This window comes from Eptatretus burgeri, chromosome 9 (genome assembly GCF_056783735.1).
Source record: "Eptatretus burgeri isolate ZD-2024b chromosome 9, Ebu_testis_v1, whole genome shotgun sequence".
Lineage (NCBI taxonomy): Eukaryota > Metazoa > Chordata > Myxini > Myxiniformes > Myxinidae > Eptatretus > Eptatretus burgeri.
In genome coordinates, this window is record NC_140969.1 from 62,855,990 (window position 1) to 62,883,051 (window position 27,062).

General features: G+C 45.2%; 1 protein-coding gene across 10 annotated transcripts in view; it reads left to right on the forward strand.

Annotated features, from left to right (window-relative positions):
• LTA4H (leukotriene A4 hydrolase) overlaps positions 1-27,062 on the forward strand; it is a 388,232-nt gene that overhangs the window by 81,149 nt on the left and 280,021 nt on the right. For all 10 annotated transcript variants that reach the window (XR_015061718.1, XM_085895360.1, XM_085895364.1 and 7 more), the window contains exon 5: positions 19,563-19,631. Coding sequence is in view for 9 of the 10 variants with exons in the window: in XM_085895360.1 (XP_085751486.1) it covers positions 19,563-19,631 (69 nt within the window). In the remaining variant the exon portion in view is untranslated. The remainder of the gene's footprint in view (positions 1-19,562; positions 19,632-27,062) is intronic.

Below are 27,062 nucleotides of genomic sequence, written 5' to 3' on the forward strand. Positions count from 1 at the left end.
AAATAAGAAAGGTTAAGCTGTTGATAAATTATGATTAGGCTAAGCCTCAGCAATGACTGCAATTTAGTGCTTGAACTACAATTTCTAATTGTTAATAATAATCAACCACTGCAGCCTAGTAGTTTATTTTTCAGACTTCCATTTTGAATTGTGTAAATTTTCTTCACTATTCTGAGTCGCTGTAAAAATAAAACGAGAAAGTAGACAGTTCAGGCACAAAACCTGGGAACAAGTAATCGGAAAGCCAGGTCAGATGTTGATACGATTCAGTCGCAAGTGTGCTTCTCACACGTTTGCCTTTTCCATGTACGGTGGACCGCAGTCTTTGCAGCTTTTCGTATGCGAGTCATGATGTTTTATATGGAAGGGGCAAACATAATGATGTGGAAAACTATTTGAAGGACATGGACTTTGGAAAACAAAGCAAAGATTTATGAGGATATAGTTATCAGGCTAAGCATTCAATTTTCAAAATTGTAAACTGGTAAACTTGAATACAATTAAGTATGGGAATTAGGAGTAAAGCTTGTGTAACTTTTACAGACTGCTTTTAATGACCGTGGAATTATCGTTACAGTATCATAATGTGATGAGGGTCGAGGCTCAGATGGATTAATGAAATTGATTTTGTAAAGGTTAACAACCTGTAAGATGGAAATTTTTTTTTGATCAGCCTTTCTACCTTAACACTATGTTTTCGAGCCTTTGGACTCAGCTGCATTTGAGGTTATCTTTGAATTAACTCGGAATTGACAGACAAGTCACGGGCTCTGAAAGACCTTCATTAAATAACTGTAACATCCCCTACGGTGTTCTTGCCATTTTCGGATTGGTGAAGTGGCTGTGGATGTCGTGTGTTAAGTGGCTCGGGCTATGGCCTGCAATGAGGTGCATCATGCCACGATCACATGATCCGTGGCCATCAACAAATGATATGGTACTGTTGCTTCTGTTATTTAAGTGTGGAACGTCCATGCGTCCCATATGTAAGAAGAGTAACATGACTGTCACATGAGCATGATATTTGCCAAATACATTTATGAGCTATTTGAACTCTTTTGTTTCCAAACCACTTGAAACTTCATGATAATTGCAAAAATTTACACATTCATGTGGATTTACAACTACATATTACAACGTATTTTTGTACTCTGCTCCCCACCAATGAAATGACTGATGCCTGCCACCTGTAAATGTCTTTTAAGGGCTAAATGGGATCACTACTGTATGCAGTCCTTCTGCAGCAGTCACTATCCTTCGCCAACGGACCATCACCCCCCCCCCCCCATACTTCAGTTGTACTTCTCAGCTTGAAAGGTTAGAAATGCAGGCCAACCAGGAGAAGGATATTGCATTTACAACTCTCGGGTCTATGCTGGACGTGGAAGGAAGACGAAGATTAGGTTTTATATTAATAGGTAAAGGTCATGAAATGCTTCTTTTTTTTCCTTTTACAGGAGTTAGATTCATGAAAAAGCAAGCCTTTACAAAGACTTTCTTTTTGGAAAAGTAATTTCTGGACGTTGGCAAAGAATGGACATTTAAAGAGTTCTTTTTTGTGCCAGTGGGCCCTTATTGCCTTTAAAATTATCAAAGCTATTAAAATATGATTTTGGACATCTTCCTTGATGTTCCTCAACAAAATTTTGCAGTGTATAGGTTCAGAGGCAGATAAATATTTTTCATGATACTTTCAGGTTTTTTTCAATGCATGGCAACTTGACGTACCTGTGGTCTTTTTGACTCTTACTGGCTTTGCTTAATCTGCACGTCCTTTGTTTGCCTACTTCCTGCTATACTTTTCAGTAATGATTCTAAAAATGCCATTCACTAGTTGTCCAGTTATTTTCTTCAATTTTATTTTTTCTTTACAAGATAGAGGGTCAAGGAAGTGTGCGCTGACATGGTACAGGAGATTGTGGGTAAGAATGGGATGGTTTGTGTATGCTTGAAACCATTGAGGGTGGGTCAGGTCATGTATGGGAGCATGTGCCACAGCAGCCCGTTGCTGCATCCACTTTCCGCCAGTACTCCATGGGCCTCCGTCTGGCCATCCCTCAGGCAGATGCATAGCCCATCCCCATCTCCTTGAGATGCCGATCAACCTGCTGCAACCACGAGGCATGTGGTCGGCCCATTGGCGTCCACTCGCGAGACTCCCTCGCTGAGAGAATCTGGTGAGCAGGATCAGCGTCAGGAAAACGAGCCACATGTCCACATAGCATAGCTGACGCTCATGGACTATGCAGGTAACAACTCATTTGAGTCTCTCAGGCCTAAGTCACATTTTCCACGGTGGCCGTGGGGTCTTCAAAATCTATGGCCACTAGCAATTATACGGCGGTCGCAGTATTTCCACGGTAACACAATGCAGCAGTCACATATGTTTTTATTTTTCGGGGAGCCGCACGGCGTTTTTAGGCCAAAGTCACATTTGCCACAGCGGCCATGGCATCTCCAAAATCTGTGGCCACTAGAAATTATACGGCGGCCGCAGTATTTCCATGGTCACACAATGTAGCAGTCACATATGTTTTCATTTTTCGGGTAGCCGCATGGCATATTTATAAATTGTGGAGACCGAAAACGTGGCGGTGCCGTATGGTCTTTGATTTGATGTCACACGGTGACCTTCCTGCGGCAGCCATAGAATTTTCAAGGCAGACACAAGGTGCCCGCAAGCCGACCGCAAGGTGACCGCAGGAGGGCCATAAGGCGAACGTGCGGCCAGACGGATGGTAACGAGTGAGTTTTTTTTTTACCAGTTTTTTATGTTTCGGCTTGTCGAATTGCTACGGCGAACAAAGAAATGAAAAAAGTTATAACTCTGCGTTATAATTCCACGGCGACCTTACGACCTGTAAAATATAGCCAAACGCCGTAGGGCCACCCTGAGGCCACCGCAGAAACTCTGCGGCCGCCGCACGTTTCTGTCAATTCAGAGGGCGTACGGCTGCCGTATCCTCGCCGTAGAGCAAATGTGACTTAGGCCTTAGGTCTTAGAAATTGTGGAGACCGAAAACGTGGGGTTGCCGTACAGTCTTTGATTTGATGTCGCACGGTGACCTTAAGGGGGCCCTGCGGCGGCCATAGAATTTTCAAGGCAGATGCAAGGTAGCCTCAAAGTGCCTGCAAGGGGACCGCAGGGGGGCCCTAAGGCAAACGTGCGGCCAGACGGACGGTAACGAGTGGGTTAATTTTTTTTTAACCAGTTTTTTTTGTTTCGGATTGTCGAATTGCTACGGCGAACAAAGAAATGAAAAAAGTTATAACTCTCCGTTATAATTCCACGGCGACCTTACGGCCTGTAAAAGATAGCCAAATGGCGTAGGGCCACCCTGAGGCCACCGCAGAAACTCTGCGGCCGCCGCATGTTTCTGTCAATTCAGAGGGCGTACGGCCGCCGTATCCTCGCCGTAGAGCAAATGTGATTTAGGCCTCAGCAACCACTCGTTGGACACAAAGTCTGACCAGCGATGGCCAAGGATTCTCTGAAAAGACCTGGTACCAAAAGAATGAAGTCTCCGTCTCAGATCCTTGGTCACAGTCGAAGTCTCACATCCATAGAACAAGACTGGAAGCACAAAGGACCTGAAGACTCAGATTTTGTTCCTCCCGCACAGGTACTGGCAGCGCCACACCCCATTATCCAGTGAATCCATGACTCCCCAGGCCCGACCCAGACGTCTATTGACCTCTGACTCACAGCCAGCAGAGACATGAATATCACTACCAAGGTAAGTGAATCTCTCCACGACCTCAACATCCTCACCACAAACAGGCACAGGCAGGACAGCAGCATCCAAGATGTCATTGAAAGCCTGGATCTTAGTTTTGACCAGGAAACCCATAATCCCAGCATCTCCGACTCCTCATTAGCACCTCGAGGGCCCCCAAAAGGATATCTAAAGTCTCCGCAAAGATGACTGCATCATCTGCAAAATCAAGGACAGAGATCTTGGCATTCCCAAACGATGCAACACAGCTTGATCTTTCTGACACCCTCCCCAGAATCCAGTCCATACAAGTACTGAAAAGTGTGGGGGCCAGTACACATGCCTGATGAACTCCAGTCACAACAGGAAAATAAGAGATGGTATCACCACATCTCACAGCGCCAAATAAGAGATGGTATCACCACATCACAGTACCAGAGTATAGTTCAGACATCAGATCGATCAGTTTTGGTGGCACCCCACGAAGAGCAAGAATCCTCCAGAGGGCATCCCGATTCACTGAATGAAACGCTTTTCAGAGATCAACATAGGCTGCAAGCAGCCCCTGGCGAAACTCTCCTCTGTGTTCAGTGAGGACCCGAAGAGCAAGGATACGGTCAATCATTGACCTCTTTGGTGTAAAGCCTGACTGCTCTGGATGCTGGTGCTCAAGCAGATGGTGGCGAACCCTATCAAGAATTATCCGATCAAAGATCTTGCCTGGCACTGAGAGCAGCGTCACCCCTCAATAGTTGTTGCAGTCTTGGCGATCACCCTTTCCTTTCCAGAGAGGGACAACAAGGCCCCTCTTCCAGTCAGTTGGGATGATGCCTGTGTTCCAGGCAGAGCACAGAACTGCATGCAACGACACGAGTGCAGCATTTCCACCAGCCTTGAGAAGTTCAGCATGGATGCCTCAGATCCCTGGAGCTTTACCCCATTTCAACTGGTTCACCACAGCCTGTGTTTCCACAAGCGAAGGTGGACCACAGTTGATTGGAGGGTTCGCAACAGTTATTGTAACACCCCTGACATCCAACTCGACAGCTGGTGGATCAGCCTGGTACAACCGCTCAAAGTAACCGGCCCAGCGGGCCTTCACTTCGGACTCCTCTGTCAAGAGCCTACCACCCTCTGCTCTTGCTGCAGTCCACCAAGGGATGGGCTTGGATGAACGCAATGCACGAATTCCCCTGTAAGCAAGACGGGAATCACTTGACCACAGGTATACTCTACCCCCTCACAGATTCCTCGTACTTGGCCACCTTGTCCACCCTTAGCGCACGTACATTTTTGTGCCTCAGCTCCCTGAACAGCTCAACTCTGCCATTCAGCCTGGTCCTGCGACTCTGGTCAATGGTATCCAGTGTACGTTGAGAGAAAATTCTTATTTGCCCTACGGTGAGTTCCAAGACATCTACCGGCAACATCAAGGACGGTGGTCTTGAAGGCACTCCACAACTCTTCAGGACCTCCCAATTCACCCAGACCCCCAAATCTCCACTCAGCTTGATTGCAAACTCCTCAGCTGCCCTCTCATCCTTGAGCTTGCCAACATCCAGCCACGGCTGGTATGGTACCATTCTCCCGGATTTAAGTTGCAAATTAAGAGTTGCTTCAACGAGCCGGTGGTCAGTATTGAAGAACTGAGCACTCCGGTAGACCCTGCAGTTCTGGATCATCCTCCAACGACCATCAACGAGGACCTGGTCAATCTCCTTTGCCACAGCACCAGCATTGGAATACAAAGCCCAGCGATGAGCTTGTGTGCGCTGAAATCAGGAACCGGCCACCCTCAGTCCATGACTTCTTGCAAAGTCAAGGAACTTAGTGCAATTCAGGTTCATAGTTCCTGACTCATGGGGACCAACACATGTCTCATAGCCATCCCCATCAGCTCCTGTCGATGCATTGAATTCCCCCAAGACGAGAAGTGTATCTCGCGTTAAGGCACTGATCAACCACAGACTCGAGTGTGCCATGGAATGCATCCTTCACGGTGAGATCACTCGCCTCAGTCGGAGCATAAACAGAGACCAGGGAAATGATACCTTGGGAGTGACGAATCCTAAGTCTCATACGCTCGTTGACCGGTGTTACCTCAATTGTCATTGGAGTCAGGTTATTGGACACAGCTCCAGCAACTCCTCGGGCATGGTAACCATCATAGCAACCAGACTAATAGTAGGTGTAACCACCCGCCATGATCTTGTCGCAATCCGGTCTCCGAACCTCAGAGAGTGCTGCAATACCAATGTCAAAATGCTTGATCTCACATTATAACAGACAGGTGATCATCCTCTCTTAGGGATGGGACATTCCAGGCACCCACTCGAAGGGACCGCCTCAGGTTAACCCAAGGAGACTGCCGTCTGCTGGACGACACCTCAGCACCACTCCCACACACTCTCCCGCAATCTGACCCGGGAATGTTACCCCGTGTTTTCCCTCCTATCAAAGATTGGGGGTCCCGAAGGCTTTGCCCCAATCCCGTCATCCGATGAGCTGCCCTGCGAAGGGAAGCTGCACAGGAGGTACTCCCATGGAGTGGGTTTTCAGATTTCTTTGCGTTTTTGTGTTTTGCGGAATGAAGGGGTTTACGGTGGCCGGAATGCAAATCCTGCCACCAACCTCATAATAAGAAGTGAACCAACTGCAGGAGGATGTCCGCAGATACAGTTGGGCACTAGATATGGATGGCTGTTGGCTCACAACGAGCTCCTCCGCCCTTTGACAGGTTTTGTTTTTCATCCTGCTGGGTGTCCATATCCAAACACCCTCCTCACCAAAAAACCTGGTAGGGAGATGGTTTAGTCGCCAATAACCCGACCATGGAACAGGTTAGTACAGGTTTACACGATACCTGTAGCAAGTCACAGATCTAATCTGACCTGACCTGACATCAATGAGCGTAGCGTGAGATTTAAGAGGATCTGGAAGGTGGTTCCACAGATCGGAGATCCGAGGAACAAAAACTACTGAAGATGTGCGTTCAACCTGCATTTTGTTCGTTCAACCATGAGGAGGTTACTGGAAGAACTCTTACATCTTGGAGTTGTTGGAGAGGGTGAGAGAGGCGAGAGAGTGGAGACATCTAGACCGGTGGAGAGCTTGTAAAAGGCAGATGAACTATCGGCCTGTGTGCGATATGAGGCAAACGAACCTTGTGTTGCGGCCTCACCATGTCTGTTATGCCAGTTGTCTGTTTATTTGACAGCGCAATTACTCAGTTGTTTGAATCTGTGATGTTGCACACCATTTCAATATCAGTCAAGGAGGATTAAATTTTGTTATGTTTGTACATTGGCTCTTGTGCGTTGGTTTACTAATTGTCAATGGTTCAGGTATGCAGAGATATAATAACTCAAGAACACAAAGAGAAGAGGTCAGTAAACTGTTGCACAACACTTCATTGTCCTTCCTCGGACCACCTGAGTTCCTGACCACATACAAAGCTTTCTTCCACAGCCTGATGGAGTACTGCTCTCCTCTCTGGGCTTATGCTCCTGCTTCTCACCTTTCTCGGCTTCACGCTGTGAAAACCAAGGCATTTAGGATCATTGGTATCTCCCACGGTGAGGCTGTCTTTGGGCCTCTCACTCTCTCACCAGTCACCACAGGCAGGTCGGTGGTCTTTCTGTCTTCTCCTGTCTCCTCTCTGGTCTTGCCCCCCTCCCCCACTCTGTCTGTGATATGTTCCTACCATATTCCCGCAGGGCTATGAAGGTCCGCCAACAACCCTTTTCTGGTAAAACTACCAAAATCATGAATCACAGCTCACCTTCACTCTTTCATTCCTCTTTTTCCCCGCCTTTGGAATGAACTCCCTCACTTTGTTCAATCCCATTCTTCTCTCCAGACCTTCAAAACAATTATTCACTACCACCTCTTATCTTCCTCCATCCGAATCCTCGATCTTTTCTCCCCTCCCCCCCCCCCCCGTTTATCCACCCCAAACCCACCTCCTTCAAATTCCCTGCTCTCCTTCCTGAAAGTCCCTGTAATATCCATCTTGTATACCCCTTGTTCCCTGCCCTATCCCTCTCCCTTCCACAGATCTAGTGCCTCTGCTCCCCACTGTTTTGTCCTTCCCTCTTCCCCTCTCTTGTCTCATGCCCCCCTTGCTGTGCGTTGTGTGTTTGCTCTCATACGAGCCTCGACAATGTTGACAAAAAAGGCAGGAGGAGCAGGACAGAATAAAGACAATAAGAATTGCAAGGTGACTTACCTCTCATGATACTAAGGAACTTAAATCAGTTTTACCAAAGTTTTCTTTTATTTTGTATGTTTTTTTTGCAATTAACAAGAAAAGTTTGCAAGTTCAAAGCAATTTAGAAGCCCTGACGTTAGGGTAAAAATTGTCTTCCTAATTTTGCATGAGACATAAGTTGTTTAACAGCATCTGTCCCCTTCTCTGGGAGTGGTTTCTTCATGCTGAGCTTGTAATGCATTTAAAAGTCCTGCCTGAAATTTCGATATGTTGTGCAAAGTGTGTCGTCCATACATTATGCCTGAAGTTGCTGAAGGATTGGAGCAGACTTGCAACATGAGGCTCAGGCCCCACCAATGAAGGTTCTGGACAATCGTTTGTGCAGGGGAGCTATACGTTTACTGCTGCCATGGTGATGCGTTTGATCGTGAGTGAAAGGCCACTGATTTCAGCCGCCCCTGTTTATTACAAACACTTTTGATTCAGAGAGACCTCCTCAACCAGGAACAGTACGTTTAATGCACCTTTGCATCCTGCTGTGTCGTTTCCTCCTCAGGCAAACAGGTGAAACTTCCTCTGTGATGGAAGTTGCAATAAATCTTGTTTGATTTGCACCTCAATTGTATGAGTGCCTGGTTGTTTGCAATTTGTATTCTGCCAGAAATAATCGAAGAATGAACTTGTATAAACAAAACAAATGTAAGGCTGTATGCTAATTACCTCTGCCACCGAAGGTGGATGGAGGTTATGTTTACACCCCTCGTTGTTTATCTGTTTGTCTATCTGGGGGCAGGTTATATCAAAAAGTTATGGACAGATCCGGACGAAACTTGGTGGACAGGGTTGGGTGTGTGACAAGAATCGATTAGATTTTGGTCTTGATCCAGATCTGGATCAAGAAATGAATTTTTTTTTTAGTGATTCTTCACTGTTAAGAGATGGGGCCAAAAACGATACATAGCATGATATTTCAAAAAGTTGTGGACGAGTTAAGACCAAACTAGATAGATGAGTTGGTTCGGTGACAAGAAGAAGTCTATTCGATTTTGGTTCAGGTCTGGATCCAGATCCGGCCTATCTGTGGAATACAAAACCTAAACTGTTCAGCCCGGGGGAGGTATGTGCTCCACCGATTGCTGTTCTAGTTTTTGATGGGTTTTTTAAATGTTTTTTTTTTCATTTGAGGATGGATTTGCATTTTGATTTCCGTGACACCAAGTACTCCGATGCACATTATCTTTTTATTCCTCAGTAAAACAATATGAACCCATGGCTCGATGTGATGGTCAAACACTTGTTTAAACATGAAGGAATTGTAAGAGTGCAAGTAAAGTAATGTTTGTTGTTGGTGTTTTTTTGTTGTTGTTTGCCCTTTTATATTTTTTCTGAAGACTATTTGCATTTTGTAATATTTTTTTTCCACTGATGTTTCTTGAACATGTTCCATCTTTGGACTTGACATTTCACTGACCAGGGCATCACCCATTTTTAGAGAAGCCAACTTGACTTTCCCTGAATGTCCCATTCTCAAACAGGTGGTGAATTATTTTTAGATCCATAAAACATTTCCATTGCAGTGCTTGCTTCGCAGACCCTGTTATATTTTCCAAGAGATGGGTATATAATACAGATGTGTGAGCCTATTTCCAGGCAAACAGATTGTGCACATGTTTGTACAGTATTGCTATGTGTTGCCGTTCACTTACGGCCGAGTTGGGTTGGCACAACCAGTGACTTCTTGTTTGAACAGATAGTGATCAGGCAGGCAGACTGCATGGCGCCGATGGATTGATAGCACCAAATTACACCCAATATGTTTTTCACTGCCATGTAACTCTGGATGCAATAACTGTATGTAATGATGCTTTCCGTGTAATGAGAAGGCATTTATCGGCCTGCAATAAATGTAATGTTGGCTGAATGAATCTGAGACATTGTGATACAGAGGCAGCTCAGACAGCACTGCATACAAACTACGTTTTTCCAGTATTTATTGGTTTATTTTTCTTCTGCTACAAACTTAACTATAACTCGCGATGTTCTTTGAATGATTGGTGTAAATTGGCTGTGCATGTAATAAGACAGCCGGATGCAATTTGGGGAATAGCAGTGCTTATGGGGCACTGCTCTTACAGCCATTGTTGCAAACATCCTAAACAATAAATGATTTGTAGCATTGTAGCCGTGCCTTTGACGACAACATATCTTGTGAATTGCACCTTTCGTAAACTAAAATGGAGAACTTCTGGCGGCAACTCTTCTTCTGAAGTATACATCCTTTTAGAGTTTTAGCTGTTTGTAAGTAATTCATTTTTGCAAACACAGAACCTGACAACGAGTTTGTGTCATTTCTGTGGACATGCTTATGCTGAAAAATACAGTGCCTTCCTCCATATTTGCAGGACAGGAAATCCAAATTTGAGCATGATACCAGCACACAGTGGCCTCCTTTTTTCAAAAGGTACCATGGGATTTTTTTAATGTCCACCAGTGAATGCTAGCAGATGATACACCTGATTTAACATTTGCTCTATGGTGGATGGCACACTCATTTATGCAATACCCAGCTTGCAAAGTAACCCCTGTTTGCAGTTTGTTGAACTTATACTTGTCCCATATGAGCTCACATAGGTGAGATTCGGAGAGTGACACATCCCACCTTTGCTTTCATTCTCTTGATGGCACATGGTTATGCTGTTGTCTTACCAATCCTGGTGTATGGTGTTCTTCTAGATACAGTACTTGATATTTTCACATCGACATATTTATGAGCATTTAAAATAACTCGTGCAAAAATGCAGAAATATTTTTTTTATCATCAATAATCTTGCCTATTCAATGAAATACACCAGGACCCTGACATTCGTGGGGATAGGTTCCAGGAAAACTCCGCAAATGTTGAAACTGCGAATGTGGAGGGCATTGTTTCAATGGGAAATGGGGAGATAGGTTCTGGGGATTTACTGACTCGCAAAAAATCCGCGAATGTCACGGTAAAATCCGCTAATGTTTTGTCATTTTTACAATAGAGACAAGAGGGATAACGTTATCGGTTCGCGGTGGTTCCTGGTTCATGAAAAAGGCTGTAAATGGCGATGCCACCAAAGTTGGGGAATTCATGGAATCCATCATAGCTACTGACGTCAAATCTTCCCACTTTCCAAAGACTCCCTGGAGTTTTATTGGGCTTTCAACAGTCTGGCATCCTGCTTTTCTTGTCATGCTCTCTGCTTGTGGCATAGAAACCGCCTTATTTCCTGTTAGTCTTACTTTCTCCACTTACCTCGTCAATCTGTTGCTATCAATGGGATGCTCTTCTCCCCTCTCCTACTGGAGGCTGGAGTTCCCCAAAGCAGTGTTTTGGGCCCAGTCTTTTTCCACATCTGTATACATGACCTCTCTGATGCTCTGGAAAATCCTCTTCATTATTGTAGATGTCTCCACATTGTGTTGTACAGTATTGCATCCCTCTGCTTCATCGCAGACAACAGCTGCACCTCTCTGCTGCTCTGCACTGCCAAAAATTATTTTCTGACATGGAGTCTCAATCTCACCCTATCATTCCAGAGAGATTGTTAAAATAACCCACCTACCTGTTTCCTTTGTCATTGACTGGAAGAGGTTCAGTCTGTTGAACTTCTAGGAATCACCATCAGCCACGACATTTCATGGCCTGACCACATTGCAAAGCTGGCCCACAAACCCAGCCGCAGACTGGGAATCCTCCATTGATCCAATTCTTTCCTTGGGAAATCGGAGCTACTCGGTCTATAAGGCCTTTGTCCATAGCTCAATGGAGAACTGATCTCCAATGGGCTGGTGCGCCCCAACATCATATTTCTCTCCTTAGTGGGGCAACTAAGCTAAATATAGCATAACAATTGTGCATTTTGTGAGGAAAGCACCAAATTTGGCACACTAGTAGCCTATCATATTATGAACAGATTTGGATATTGGGCCATCTCAAATTCAGCTGCTGATGGCTGTGGCAGCCATTTTTCAAAATGGCCGCCAGTGGTTACTGTTGTGACGCATATCTGCTTTACTCGAGAGGAATGCAGGTTGATAGTGAAAGTTTATTTACTAATAAAGGTCCAATAATGGTCAAAGAAAGTAACAATTTGATTTGGTTGAGAAAAAAAAGTTAAAGTGGATGAATTGGTCTTATTAAGACAGATTCTGAATGAAAACCAATGATAAACATTCATAGCACTATTGGCTTGGCACATGGTAGTAGAAGTGGTGTGCGTGCATATTGAGCCCGGAATCGTGCACGGTTGAGTTGCCAGCTTACACTTGTTGAGTCGATTCATTGTTATTTTGTTCTGTGCCCATAGAGTTCTCTATGCTATCCCATTGTTAACCATAGTTCATCAAGTTGAGTTTGGTTTGCGGGGTGCAGTTTGGTCATAGGATTATCTCAGTCACGGATTACCGGGTTACGAGGTTCTGCATGTATTTCCGTTCTGCCCTCACGGCGCCAGTTCCAGTTTGCTACTGAGTGAGGAAGTTCTCTCTTCGTACCGGCGTGTTGGCGAGATATCTTTACCATGATAACTCGGAAGTTTTCGGGTTATCTTCGTTCGATTGACGGCAATGCCAAACCATTTGTAAGTAGTTTTCCATTCTCGTTTCCATTTTCATGTCTAAGCTAATTTGTTTTGGTCAGTTTGTTGAGTAACCCTTCCGTTTTCTGTAACTGCGTTTTTATTGACTCTTAGTCAATCGCAACACATTTTAGCACATCGGCTCGAAGTAACCTAAATATGGATGAATTAGGTCGTATTGGGAATGAAGCCATGTAACTCAGATGATGGGTGTGAATTGTCTATGTGCCGTCACCAGCGTCTCGAAGATTTTACAAGTGGCAATAGTATTTATGACTATGGGCTCGGAGAATCAAGCTTGTCCTCCAACTCTCTCCGATGGAGAACGTCTCCATCTTGGTACAAAGAGTGATCTCCTCAAATGCTTTGAAGAGTTCTCCAATGCCCAATCAGAGGCTCCTGATACCACCAACCTAGTTCTTGATGGGGCAGTCATTGTCCAGATGCTGAAGCCTGCGGTAGCCAAGAACTTTGATGACTATGCCCAGGATGTGTTCATACCGTACCTGTCAACAAAGCTTCAGACTGTGTCACGCCTGGACCTGGTCTGGGACCGCTACGTTGCTGATTCACTGAAAGGCAGTGCAAGATCAAAGCATGGAAAAGGAGTGCGTAGACGCATGGTCGGAGCAGCAGTTATACCTGGAAACTGGCAGAACTTCCTCCAGGTAGACACCAACAAGACCGAGCTGTTCAAGTTCCTATCAGAAGCTATCTTCAGGTGGTTTGACCAGGATGACAAGCAGCTGGTTATCACTGATGGAGAGGCAGTCCTGAGCAAGCCACCGCTACGAGACCTGGCCTTGCTTGCCCCATGCAGCCACGAAGAAGCTGACAGTCGAATGTTGTTGCATACATCCCATGCAGCCAACCATGGTCACCACAAGATACTGATCAAGACAGTTGACACCGATGTTGTGGTGTTGGCTGTGTCAGTGGCCCAGGGACTGCAACCAGAAGATGAACTATGGCTAGCATTTGGCACTGGGAAGAGTTTTCGGTACCTGGCAGCCTACAAAATAGCAGCTGGCCTAGGACCAGAGAAGGCACAGACACTCCCAATGTTTCACGCTCTGACTGGGTGTGACACTGTATCTAGCTTTGCTGGACATGGTAAGAAGACTGCTTGGACAATCTGGACCGTTCTGCCAGAACTTACAGACGCACTGCTGAAGCTATCCTCTGCACCAAGTGGCATACCAGACGATGTCATGCACACCATCGAGAGGTTCGTCATATTGTTCTATGACAGAACCAGCACATGCAACGACATTGATAAGGCCCGCAAGAAACTCTTCGTGAAGAAGAACAATGTGCAGCTGATCCCGCCAACCAAGGCAGCTCTGGAGGAGCATGGGAAGAGGGCGGCCTACCAAGGAGGCCATGTGTGGGGTCAAACACTGCTACCAATGCCAGAGCTGCCTCCTCCATCCAGCTGGGGCTGGGTCAAGAATGATGAGGGGGTGTACGAGCCACACTGGACGAAGCTACCCAAAACAGCCCACACCTGCTATGAGCTAGTATCGTGCAAGTGCAAGAAGAGCTGTCTGAAGCGTGGCAAGTGCAAAAAGGCCGCACTTGAATGCACAGCTTTGTGTGTGTGTGTGTGTGAGGGAGAGTGCTCACAAAATTGAGAGAATATTAACAGAGCAGACTGTCACTGATTCAGAACATTTAAATCAGACATCTCTCGATCAATTTCTATGAGTGAGATGTCGGTATTCTTATGAATGAGACGCAGCCCATGATTCGTTTGCATCCATGCTCAACAACCACTGACTTTACATAAGCGATGTTGGTATTCATATCAATCAGACGCAGCCCGCGATTCGTTTGCCACCATGCTCAACAACCACTGACTTTACATAAGCGATGTTGGTATTCATATCAATCAGACGCAGCCTGCGATTCGTTTGCCACCATGCTCAACAACCACTGACTTTACATAAGCGATGTTGGTATTCATATCAATCAGACGCAGCCCTTGATTCGTTTGCCACCATTCCCAACAACCAATTTCTAAGAGTGAGATAGTCGTCCAGTACAACAAATAATTAGCAGCCATCTTGCAAAATGGTGGCTATCTTTAAACTTGAGGTGGCTACAGGTTGTTTTTCTTAATTCAGCTTTTAATAAATGTTCAAACCAATGTTAGAGTGAAATTATAGTAACCGCAAGTGGCCATTTTGGAAAATGGCTGCCACAGCCATCAGCGGCTGAATTTGAGATGGCCCAATATCCAAATCTGTTCATAATATGTTAGGCAACTTGTGTGCCAAATTTGGTGCTTTCCTCACAAAATGCACAATTGGTATGCTAAGTTGTCCCACCACCTGGATTCTGTGGAATCTCTCTCAAAATGATTGGAATCTCCCCGATGAGACAGCAACAAAGGCTCTGTTGCTCTCATATTGCAAGTAGGTTGTTGGTCTCTGTTTTCTACCATCTATTTTCGAGTATTACTTCCTCTGCTCGATGGACCTCCTAGATGGACCTCGATGGACCGACCCTCCATATGTATATTTACTCCAGGATGAATGAATTTTTCCGGTAACCTCTCCTGTTTAGGCTTTCAAAATCCAGGCTGACTGCACATCTAAAGTCTTTTATTCCTCACTTTTCCCATTTGTGGAACCACCTTTCAGAGGCTGTTCTGTCTTAATCTTCCCTCAGAGAGCTTCAAGCAAGTAGTGCACCACTATCTCTTGTCATCTCCAAATCTGATCCATGATCTTTATTACCCCCATTAACTTTGCCGAACACATCCATCTAGTATGCTAGTTTAGGTGTTTCTTCCCCTCCCCCCCCCCCCCGCCTCTTTTACCTCTTCTCCATGAAGGCCTTAGGTGGAGGGACTAAGGCAGGCTTTCTCTCCTTTTACCCTGTTTGTTCATTCTATTGCTTATTGTGTCCGTCTGTTCTCACACTGCCCCACTGTCAACTTGTTGCATTTCTTCCCTGCCACCCCACTCTTCCATGAGTATCGATCTTATATATTCATGAAAAGTGAATGGAATACAGACCCCAGGTGTTGGCACACCATATGACTATGTTGGAGCAAAACGAGGAGATTGGATAATGTTGGCAGAGGCAGCACTGCTGGAGAAAGGAGAAGTTAAAGCAGCAGGGGATGTGTGAACTGCTGCAAGGCCAAGCGCTGTGATGTATGCTCACATTACATAGCTGTACTTCATGTGAGGCTTGTTGCATGCTAATCTCTGATATTGGGTTGCTCTGAAGTAGTAAAATGGCATCTCTGATAGGTTGTTCTTCTTTGTCTTGATCTTGTTATTCTCAATGTAGGAATACGTCTTCGAATATTGTTCACTGCCAGAAAGAGCAACGATGAATGTCAGTTCAAAGTGTAATTTGTTGGGACTTTGATGTCTATCCCCCATCTTGTGATTTGGTGTCCATTTGGATTTGGATTGTTGAAATTGGATGTGTCTAATGTATTTCTGTCTTTCCACAATCCATTGTTTTTCTTTGTCCTGCTTGCTCTTGATTTTGACAATATAATATCAGTCCCTTTTTTTCATACATCGTATATCCTTTTGTTTGTGGTCATGGTGGTGAATTAAGTGGACTTTATAATTACCCTTTTTCATTCCTATTCCGATATACTACTCATAGTCATAAACCAAATAAAATTGGTCATCTACTCCAAAAAATTGTCTCACCTAAACCAAAGCAGATAGGTTCCATTCCCTTAATTGTAAACTGACTTGAGGCCACAGTTCTCTCTCAGTCGTTCTCTGCAATGGAGGGATTTCAGGTGAGCAAATAAATTCTGGGTGTGTTGATTACCTCCACCACCAAAAGTGGACGGACGTTATGTATTCACCACTGTCTGTCTGTCTTGTGAGCAGGATATCTCGAGGACTTATGAATGGATATGGACGAAACTTTGTGGGCAGATTGGGTGTGTGACAAGTACGAATTAATTAAACTTTGGTGAAGATCTGGATCCGAATCTGGATACTATAATTTTTCAACCGATTCTTCCACATTTAGAGATAGGGTCAAAAACAATAGATAGCATATCTCACAAGGTTGTGGACAAGTTACTACAAAACTTGGTGGACGAGTCATGTAGGTGACAAGAACAAGCCGATTACATTTTGGATCATGAATGTCCGGATGCAGGTCCAGCCTATCAGTGGGATATATAACGTAACCTATTCAGCTTGGCGGAAGTATGTGCTCTGCCAAGTGCAGTTCTTGTTGTTTTTGAGAACATTTGGCAACTTTTATTTTTTATGGATTAAAGTACCAAGTCAATGTAATTCTCCAGTCTTGCAGTTAAAAAAAAAAAAATTACCCTGAAACTCATTTGCGGTGCAGCCTGTTTCTGGAAAATGATTTTTTTTAAAGCATCTTTAATGTGATATTTGTTGATTGCAAATGCAATCTGATATTTATTCAGAAACATCACCCGAGTTTGAACCCAGCGATGACCACGCATGATGTTGAAATTCTTGTATTGTGTTTGAATTTCTTTTTTGTGTACATAATTGAGGCTCATGGAAGAACAAAATGGAAATGGGTAAACACCAACTGCAGAGTCGAAGTGAGAGTGAGATCAAGGGGAGGGGGATAAGGACACATGAGCGTGAACAATCTGCCCACAAGCTGAATGAAATACAGCAAGAAGAGGAAGGGAAAAGTGGGAATGGAACAGAAAAGAAACAAACCAACCGACAACTAACAAAATGAAATAAGTGAGTAAAAGGGTGGGGGTAGGGATGAAATCACAATTGCCAGGAAAAAGGGAGTGCTTGGGAATGGGGTTATGTGGGGTCGAAGCGATCATGAGTATGGATGAGGGATGACCTGAGTTAGAGTTGAACCATTGTCTTGAAGCCATGGGTGGAAGAATGGGAACGAACAGACTGGGGAAGTTGGGTCCACAGACGAGAGAAAAGAGAAAAAAAAAATGAGTGGAGGTGAGAAGTGCACCTGGATTTTGGGAATTTAACAAAAAGAGGATTACTTGCAGACAGACGAGAAAAAAAATGACCGTTTTTACAGCCATTTTCCCTGCTGTGCAGGGGTTGGGCTTTTTCTTGAGGCAATGTTTTTTTTATGGCCGGATGCCCTTCCTGACGCCAACCCTGGTTGCCTCTTACGACACACAGGGATATGGTACACCTATTCTAACCGGGGCATACACTGGTACTCATTTTGCCGACCTCGGAAGGATGACAGGCTGAGTCAACCCCCTGGTGTTAATTCAGCAGCCAACGGGGCTTGAACTCAGGACCCTGGGATCCCAAGCCACCACCCTAACCACTAAGCCAACACCAGGCTGAGACAGATGAGAGAAAAGAGAAAAAATGAGTGGAGGTGAAAAGTGCGCCTGGATTTTGGGAGTTCAACAAGAAGAGGATTACTTGCAGACCGGGCTAACAGGATGCCCTGGGGTACACACACTTGCCTCTAAGCTGTCTAGCCTGGGTTTGAATCCTGACCCAGCAATAAACTCATCCAGGTTTTTCACAGGCATGGTGTTTCATCAATGTGTGTGCTGTCCCTCTGGTAAATGTTAAACAGGTGTCCCGTCTGTCAGCATTTGTTGGTGGATGTTAAAGATACAGTGGTGTCCTTCGCGAAGTGGAAGGCGAACTATCGCCAGCACCCTAACCAAATTCCAAATTACTACCCTAACCAACAGAGGGAATTGCATCAGCAGCACAGCCACGCCCTCAGCCAATGATGCTACCTCACAGCTTTGTGCTGCATATGGACAAAGAAGAAGACTGGCAGACTTTAGACACCTTGTAGAAACACACACAAGCATTTAAAGGCCATTTTCCCCGCTAAAGCAGGGGTAGCCTTGCGGGCCCCATGACAATCTTCTCCACTTTACCCTATTTTCTGCATCTCCCCTTCTTAATCCCCTTGCCCACATTTCCTCTTCCACCACCTTTAGCCAAGTTTTTCTCGATCTTCCCCGTCCTCTACTTCCGACTACACTCATTTCCAACACTCCTCTCACCCAGTCACTTTCATCCTTCCTCAACACATGACCCAACCATCTCAACCTGTTTCTCTTCACAACATCCATCACAGACTCTATTCCCATCATCTTCCGCAGGTCATCATTTGTCTTCCTCTCTCTCAACGATACTCCACACATCCACCGAACCATTCGCATTTCCACTCTTTCCAGCCTTTGTTGCTGCTCCATGTTCAGTACCCATGTCTCACTCCCATAAATCATCGTACTCCTCACATATGTAGCATACACCTTTCCCTTCAGCTTCAACGACACTCCCCTCTTCGTCAGCACGCCACTCAGTTCCCGAAACTTCTTCCATGCACATCTCACTCTAGCAACCGTCGAAGAGTCTGATCCACCTTCTCCATTCAGCATGTCTCCGAGATAGCAAAATGTTTTCACCCCTTCCAGCTTCACACCATCTCCAAAATCCAACTCAACAATTCCTTCATCTGCAGCTCCCTCTATGCACACCTTACACTTGAATGTAGCTGCCACACTGGTTAATGACCCTCTCACCCCACTACATTTTCGATGAACCCATTCAGCACACATTGTACACTGAATGTGTACACACATTCTCCACCTTGTAGAAACCTAGGAGTGAAAAGGCCAAGTGAGCGCAGAGGGTGCAAGACCAAAAAGGAGGCAATAGAATACAGAGACAGCACCAAACCGGTCTGTGATGCGAAAGTAACAGGCTTCGACACAGCTTCATCATGGGAGATCCCAATTATTTTTAATGCCTTCCTTTCCATTGCATGAAGAAGGGCAACAGTTGCTTTATCTTAATTATTTTTATTCTTCATATTCCCCATTCTTTTGTCAAGCACTTTGAGATTTTGTTCAAAATGAAAAGTACCACATAAACAATTTAATTGATCGATTTGATTGATTTAGCAATTCATCGCCTCAAAGCCAAAGTTTGCAATGTAGAGACTCATCTCAGAATGTTTCCACTGCTTCTCCCCAACTTTATTCCATCATGACCTGAACTGCCTATGTTTCCAACTCCTTTCTACCCAAAGGCCATCCATTGCCGGTGCATGGTCCCCTGCCAAGACACCCCATCTGTCAAAAGCACTTATGATGCCCAGGTACACTCTTTTTTTTGTTGTTAATTCAAAGTGAATTTTAATTTCTTTACAATGTCATCGTAATTTTATACAAGCATTCTCCAGTGCAGTTTGGAAATGCTTTTGTCCGGATAAAGTGTTGTTAGAACTTGAATAAAATAATCTGTCCATGATTTTCTAACATGGTGATACTCTCGGGGTGTAATGAGGGAGGGTATGAAGTTGCTAACCCTTGCCACACAAAAGGCTTCTTTCACCTTCACATTCATGAATGTTATTACAGTAATCTCTTTTTTAATACTTTTCTCTTTAAATGGTTATTGATATGCATATGTAGTTTGGCATCTGACAATCATAATGGTGATAGGTTGCAGCAGAATTATGTGTGACTATTTTTCATTCTGTATTTATTCGCTTCATGGAAAGCACAAATACATTCGGTCAGATATGAACACTAGTTTAAATTAATATACCATCCAAAGAAATGCTGAAGCTTACAATGCAGAGACTTCATCTATTGGTTTTATTGGTTACCATTGAAAGGGCTAAAGAAATAGAGGCCATGTGACACCTTTGGGTGACATGATGCAGATGGATTACAATTCCATTTGGAACATGAATGTGCTTGGTGCTTTGTTGAGTTTTGTGTTTTCATGATTTTCTTAAGCCCACTTTAATGGCACATGCTTTCGTCTCATTTCAGATTGTCCTGTATTTAATTTTTTTTTAATTTATTGATGGCATTGTCTATGGCTCATGTAAGGACTTGTACATATTGTTACGGCTGCGGAAATTCGCAGAGCACCATATAGGTCCTTAGTTCAGTTATGCCGATAAGTCAGTGTTCAGTTAGATTTCCCCACCGTTGTTTAATGGGATTTATTCGTGTTATCAGGGCTGTGAATCTTCAGTTAGCCGTTTTTCTTTTACTATCGTTATTTTGGATCAAACACACCACCAACCACCTTTTCCACAAGCACCCAACCACATCACCCTCACGACCACCACACAACGCCAACCACACCACCAACCACCTTTTCCACAAGCGCCCAACCACGCCACCATTACAACAACCACGATCACCTGAACCACCAACCACACCACCAATCACCATCTCCACAACCACGCTACAACCCTCTCCGCATCAAAAACCTTCTCTGCCATGGAGAAAGAAGAAGGCGTTCCGATAACGCACGGATTTTTACTCTTACTTTCCCGCGCTTCGGGACGCGGGAGGGGCGAGTGGAGGGAGAATAAAGAAGAGCGACCGAAATGACTGCTACGAAAAAACCCGACCCATGAGGAAAACGCCCCCCTTCTGAAAGTTTCCCGCAGGAGCTGGAAGGAGGGCGGGGCGGGAAACCAAGGGGGATAAAACCCCGCGCTGGAAGAGCGAAGGGGTCTGTCGAGCTGTCTTGGTCTATGGCAGGGGTTCCCAACCTTTTTTTACTGGGGTACCATTTCACATGTTCGTGGTACCACCGAGTACCACTGTATCAAAATTCACCTAAAATAGTGTTTATTTGCGATACAGATACGACAATGGGGAGTTAAACAATACTAACAATTCACAACTATGACATTGAGCAATCTGATCTGAACAAAAGAATGATACAGTAAGTACCTATTTGATTGTGTAAAATGTCCTGTCAATGGGATGGTTGAGCCTGCTTCTTGCTCACAAGCAGGTCGATGTTAGGCTTTGTTTTGGATAAAGCGCACCAATCATGTTCAACATCCAGTAGGGATCTTTGTTTTGTTTTTAGAATAACGACTGACGAGAACCCAGCTTCACACAGCCACGTAGATGGGAATACTATGAGCGAATGAACAGCCAGGGCAGCTAGCTTATGGTAAGACCCCAACATTCCACACCAGAAGTCCACAAGATTCATCTCGTCAAACTGATCTCGGGCTGTGGAGTCGTTCTGGAGATCAATCAAGCTTTCCTGCAGTCCTGTTCCAGGTGGCAAATCCAATGCATTCATGCGAAATGGGTTGCGAATAATTTTCAGATCCAGTTCCTTGAGACCCGGAAAATAGGAATTTAATTCCTCATCCAAATAAGTGAGGTGATCTTTTACCAGTTGTATGAACTCCCTTGGGGGATTCTTTTCACGCTTCTGAAGAATATCAGCCGTGCAAGAAAACATGACCACCACTGCTGATTCGACATTCTTCTTCCACAGACAGAGTTTTTCCTGAAATCCCTTGACCTTGTCTATGAAGTCAATGATAGTCGCGCCAGTCCCCTGAAGAGACTTGTTCAGGGCATTTAACTGAGAGAAAATGTCGACCAAATAAGCCAGGTGCAATGCCCAGTCGGGATCGTTCAAAGCAGCGACGAAATCGACAATCTTTGGTTTTCCATCGTTTTTGAAGAATTCATGAAGCTCAGCTCGCAGTTCAAACACGCGCTCCGCCATGTTTCCATGGGATAACCATCTCACCTCAGTGTGGAATAAGAGAACTTTATGGTCGGAGTCGAAATCCTTTCAAAGTTTCTTGAAAAGTCGCGAATTGAGATCCTGGGATTTTACATGGTTCACAATTTTGATCATGGTCGAGAGAACGTCAGTCAATGGCTTGGGGGAGCGCCTTGGCTGCGAGTGCGTGGCGGTGGATCGTACAGTGTAGGCCGCGCACTTCAGGAGCAACTACCTTCACAAGCGTTTGGAAACCTGATCTGCACCCTAACATAGCTGGAGCACCTTCTGTAGTACAGCCTTTTAGATCAACCCATGACAGCCCAACTTGATCAAAGACGGAAGACACCTCTTCAAAAATGTCCTTTGCTTTCATTGTGGTTGTAAGCGGGAGGCAAAATAGTATTTTATCCTTAAACTTGGCTTTATGCACGCACCGAACGAACGCTAACAGTTTGGCACAATTTGCCACGTCAGTTGACTCACCAATTGCATAGAAAATCTGCATGGAGATGCCTTGATTTCTGCCACCACCTGATCACGAATATTGGTTGACATTTCTTCAATGCGCCTCTAAACTGTGTTGTTTGACAACGAAAGAGAATTGAGCTTCTTGGCACTTTGTTCTCCCAGCATGAGACGTACGATATCCTTTGTGGCGGGAAGGATGAGGCTTTCACCGACGGTGTGAGGTTTTTTCTGTTCTGCAATTTGCAGTGCAACTAAGTAGGATGCCTTTATGGCTGCCGTGGACTGCTGTTGAAAACTGCCGCTGCCGTCAAAGCGTGCTCTTTTCATGGCATTTTCCTTCTGATGAAAAAAATCATGGTCCTTGTCGCTGTGTTCAGGATGAACAGAATCAAAATGTCGCTTCAATAGACTTGGCTTCATAGATTGATTGCCGAGAACTTTTCCACAAATCACACACTGTGGAACTTCTAATTCGCCTTTTTGGATGGAAGTGAAGCCTAACTTGAGATAACTCTCCGAATATTTTCACATTGACATGATGCTAGTGAACGATAACGGTAACAATAAGCCGGGCAATAAGCAATGATGACAGTGTGGCATGTAGAGACAAAATGAATAATAAGACTTGTACACATTGGCTGATAACAAACAGCTGTCAGTGTACAGCCGCTTACAATATAAATTTAATTATTGTGCACAAGCTGCATAAGAGAGAAGTCAAATAAAAACTGCGTTAAAAGAAAAAAATTTTTAAAAAGCATGCTGCCGCGTACCACGCCGTGTACCACCGAGAAAGTCCAAATGTACCACCTGTGGTATGCGTACCACAGGTTGGGAATCCCTGGTCTATGGGTTGGTTGTTGGTCGGGTCGGTGGAGGTCTCGGACTGGGTGGAGCAGCGAGTCGGTGGAGGTCTCGGAAGTGTGGAGTTGTGGGCAGCCGCGTTCGAGCCGGGAGTCTCCGCAGTCGGTGAGGAGCTTGAGAGGATCCACTGAGGGTAGCCCAACCAAGTCACCACGAGGGTGAAGGTAACCTGCGGCGGCCTCTGGGAGTCCCTTCGATCAACCAGGCTCCTTGGACATAAAGGCCTACGGGTCCAGTCTGACTCCCTTGCCTTTGAGGGGGTCTTTCTTTGCTTTTATTTGTGTGGATGTTGTGGCGCCATGTCCCGCAAGTAGAACTGTGTAAGTGCTTGTAAATAATAATAATAGACGGTTGTAGTTCTTCTTGTTGTGCTTTTCTTTGCCTTGCATAAATGTATACGTGCATGCCTGCATACGTGCTATTATAAATAAATGTCCTTGTGTGAATGTTAACCCGTTCGTTGTGTCCTCTTTCCCCATCAAACCGCCATATTGCTCTCGGAATAATAGCGGGCCTTTTAATAGCTGATAAAAGAATTGGGTCCAGTGAGGTCTCGCGATAATAAACCGCTCGGTTATCCCAGAATGGAACGAACCGCTTAAGCGGTTCATGTCCGAGCAGGCCTCGCTGAGGTACGGTCTCTCGGTAGGCTGCCCGCACGAATACTTAGGTATATCGATTAATTTGGCGATTGACCCTGTTGCGCGTGGGAACACATTGACTAGGCCGTGGTGTGCGCATTGGACCACACCCGTGACTGGTTTTTGGCGTTGTTCCGGAAAGTCACGACTGACTTGTCCGTCCGGTGGGCGAGACGGCCGCCATTGGCTAAAGCGGCTGTTTGCACGCTGGGCGGGCACGAAAATCGTAACACTGGTGTCGAGGAGTGGGAAACAGATTCATTCCCCTCCAAACTAAATTAACGGGAATCGGATCAGGGGTGTGTGGTGCGAACCTCGATTCCCACCAAATACGACCTTTAAATTTATTCCGAGAAGCAAGATGGCGGTTCAAGGCGAACGGGAGCAGGGGGTAATGGATTTGGAAATAATAGAATCCATTGGCCAGGATGAAATCCCCATGCAGGACATTCCTAATATACAGGATGAATTTATCCCGCAAATAAACGCAGAGCTCGAAATGGGCGCAGTTGCAGGGGCGGTGGACGAACGCCCCCGACGTGCGAATCCGCCCACGGATCGGATTAAGAAAATGTTTGAGGCGTTGATGAGCGAAATGAAAACGAATGCGCGCGATATGGACGCCAAGATGGATGCAAACACGCGGGATCTGCGGGGCGATTTACAAGCCACGAATGGCAAATTAGATGCAATAAGGGGCGACATGGATGCAAATATGCAAACACAGCGGGGTGAAATGCAGAGCATAGGGCTGAATCTCCAGGCAGGGCAAGAGGAACTAAAGAAGGAATTGGAGGAAGCAAAAGGCAAAATGGCAAAGGAAATCGGCACGATACGGGGAGAGATAAAAGGGAGTGTAAGAGGTGTGTGGTCCACGATGGAAGTGGGCAAGAAGGACGTGACAAGCGAAATAATGATGGTCGGACAAGGAGTGGAAGAAATCAAAGAAGGACAAGGGGCACTAAAAAGGAGTTGGCGGAGGTGAAAAGTAAAATGGCAAAGGAAATCGGCACGATACGGGGAGAGGTGAATGGGTTGAAAGGAAGTGTAGAAGGTGTATGGGCCGCAGTGGAGGCGGGTAAGGAAGAAATTGCAAACGAAATAATAACGGTGGGGCGAGAGATAGACAAACTAGGACCGGAATTAGAAAAAGTAAGAGAAGGGCAAAACCAACTAAAAGAGGAAATAATGAAGAACACGACGGCGATAAAAAAATTAGAAGGAAGCCAGGAGGGAACAAAGAAGGAACTGGAGGCCGTAAAGAATGTGTAAAACGAGACGCAAAGAGATGACGGAGATGGTTAAGGAGATGGGATGAAAGGCCAAGACAGAGATGCTTAGAAAAACTCAAGGGCGAGACAAGAGAACAGTTAAAAAAACGGAGGAAGAATTATCAGAGACGCAAAAGGGAATAGAGCAGGTAAAGGAGGAGATTGGGAAGATGTCGTCAGAGACGCAAGAGGAAATGGAGCAGAAGAGGAAATAATTAAATAAAGGAAGGGCAGGAGCAAATGGAGGTGAAGATGAGGAATATGAAGACAGAGCTGGAAAAATGTGTTGAGACCCGCTGTGAGAAGCAAAACGACCTCCTTGAAGAGCAGGAGGAGAGAATACGCTCCCTCGAGGCAGATCGTGGCCAGGTGGGGCCGGTGTTACTGGGAGAAGTAAGAGGGTTGCACAACACGGGGGTGTGCATGCCGAGATTGGGGGGGGCAGAGGCCACGGGGTCTCTTGGCCTAATGCGGGCCCCCAGTATGACTGTTCCTGCGAGTGTGGAGAATGCGAGTCTGATGACATGGGGGAGTAAGCAGGACAGTGCGGAGCGTACACTAACACAGACGAGGGTAGTAAACTCCCCGGGCAAATGGCTCGGGCCCTGCGGGGGTGGGGCACCATTGGAATCTGGAGGGTCCACCCCTCCAGGTGTCCCGCAGGGACTGAATGGTGGGACCTCAAAGGAACCAAGGGTGCCGCTGCTTCCGTACGATGGCAAGACGGACCTGAGGGCCAGTGCCGGATTAAGCCTCGGCTGGCCCTAAGGCACATGTTGAAATTTTAGAGAATGGCCTGAAAATTTTTAATTAGAACTTGGACTCATGGAAATGGACCCCAGACAAAAGATGAACTGATTCAAGAACAAAATATTGAATACAAAAAAAAGACAAATATTTAATGTGAAAATAAAAGTTTATTTAATCCCTCTATTCAATTTGCAGTGTATGAATATATGCATGACGAAACGCGTACAGATTTGGCACTTTGCTTTACAGTTTACTAGACCTTGGATTGCAACCTTGCGCACTTTTACAACTGCAAACTCTTCAATTACGGAACTGAAGTGAAGTCCAGTTCTCGGAGCAAATTTCTTTCAATGCACAAAAGGACCAACGCACCTAGATGCTGTTGATGCATGGTAGAACGCTTCACATCTTTGATTCTCTTTAGCTGCGAAAATGAGTGTTCTCCTGAACAATTGGTGGCCATCAGTGCCAAGTATATTCGGAGAGCCACTTCAGTGTTTGGAAAAGCTGCATTAACTCCAGTGGTGTGCAGCAGCGCAAACATATGCTGTGCACACCCTGTTGAGGGGGAACTTGAGGGCAGTTTGTTTTTATACCAGTAAATGAACTGAAGGAACTCTGATGCAAAATCAGTATTCAGATCCTTGTGATACACACTGACAAGCCCTGTGATAGCAGTGTTGATATCCTCGTCAGTCATAGAGTCAATCTGTCAGAACACCAAACCGCTGCAGCACTACAGGATACGCCTCTGCATTTCTGCAATGCACTTTGCAGTTGGTCAATGATGACATAAAATGTATTAACTTTGAATTTTTGTTGGCCCGTCATCCCTTCTGTGGCATCAGTAGCATTTCCATCATTGTCATGCTTCTTACGCTTGGGCATTCGCTGACTTTCGGATTTGTAAGTGCTGTTGCCGCAGCGATCACATGTTTGTTGCTCATAGAAATCAAAATTTTCTCTGCGCGCATGCAAAAACTTATTCAAACTCTTCAGCAGACAAATAGCCGGTGTTAATCCTATGGT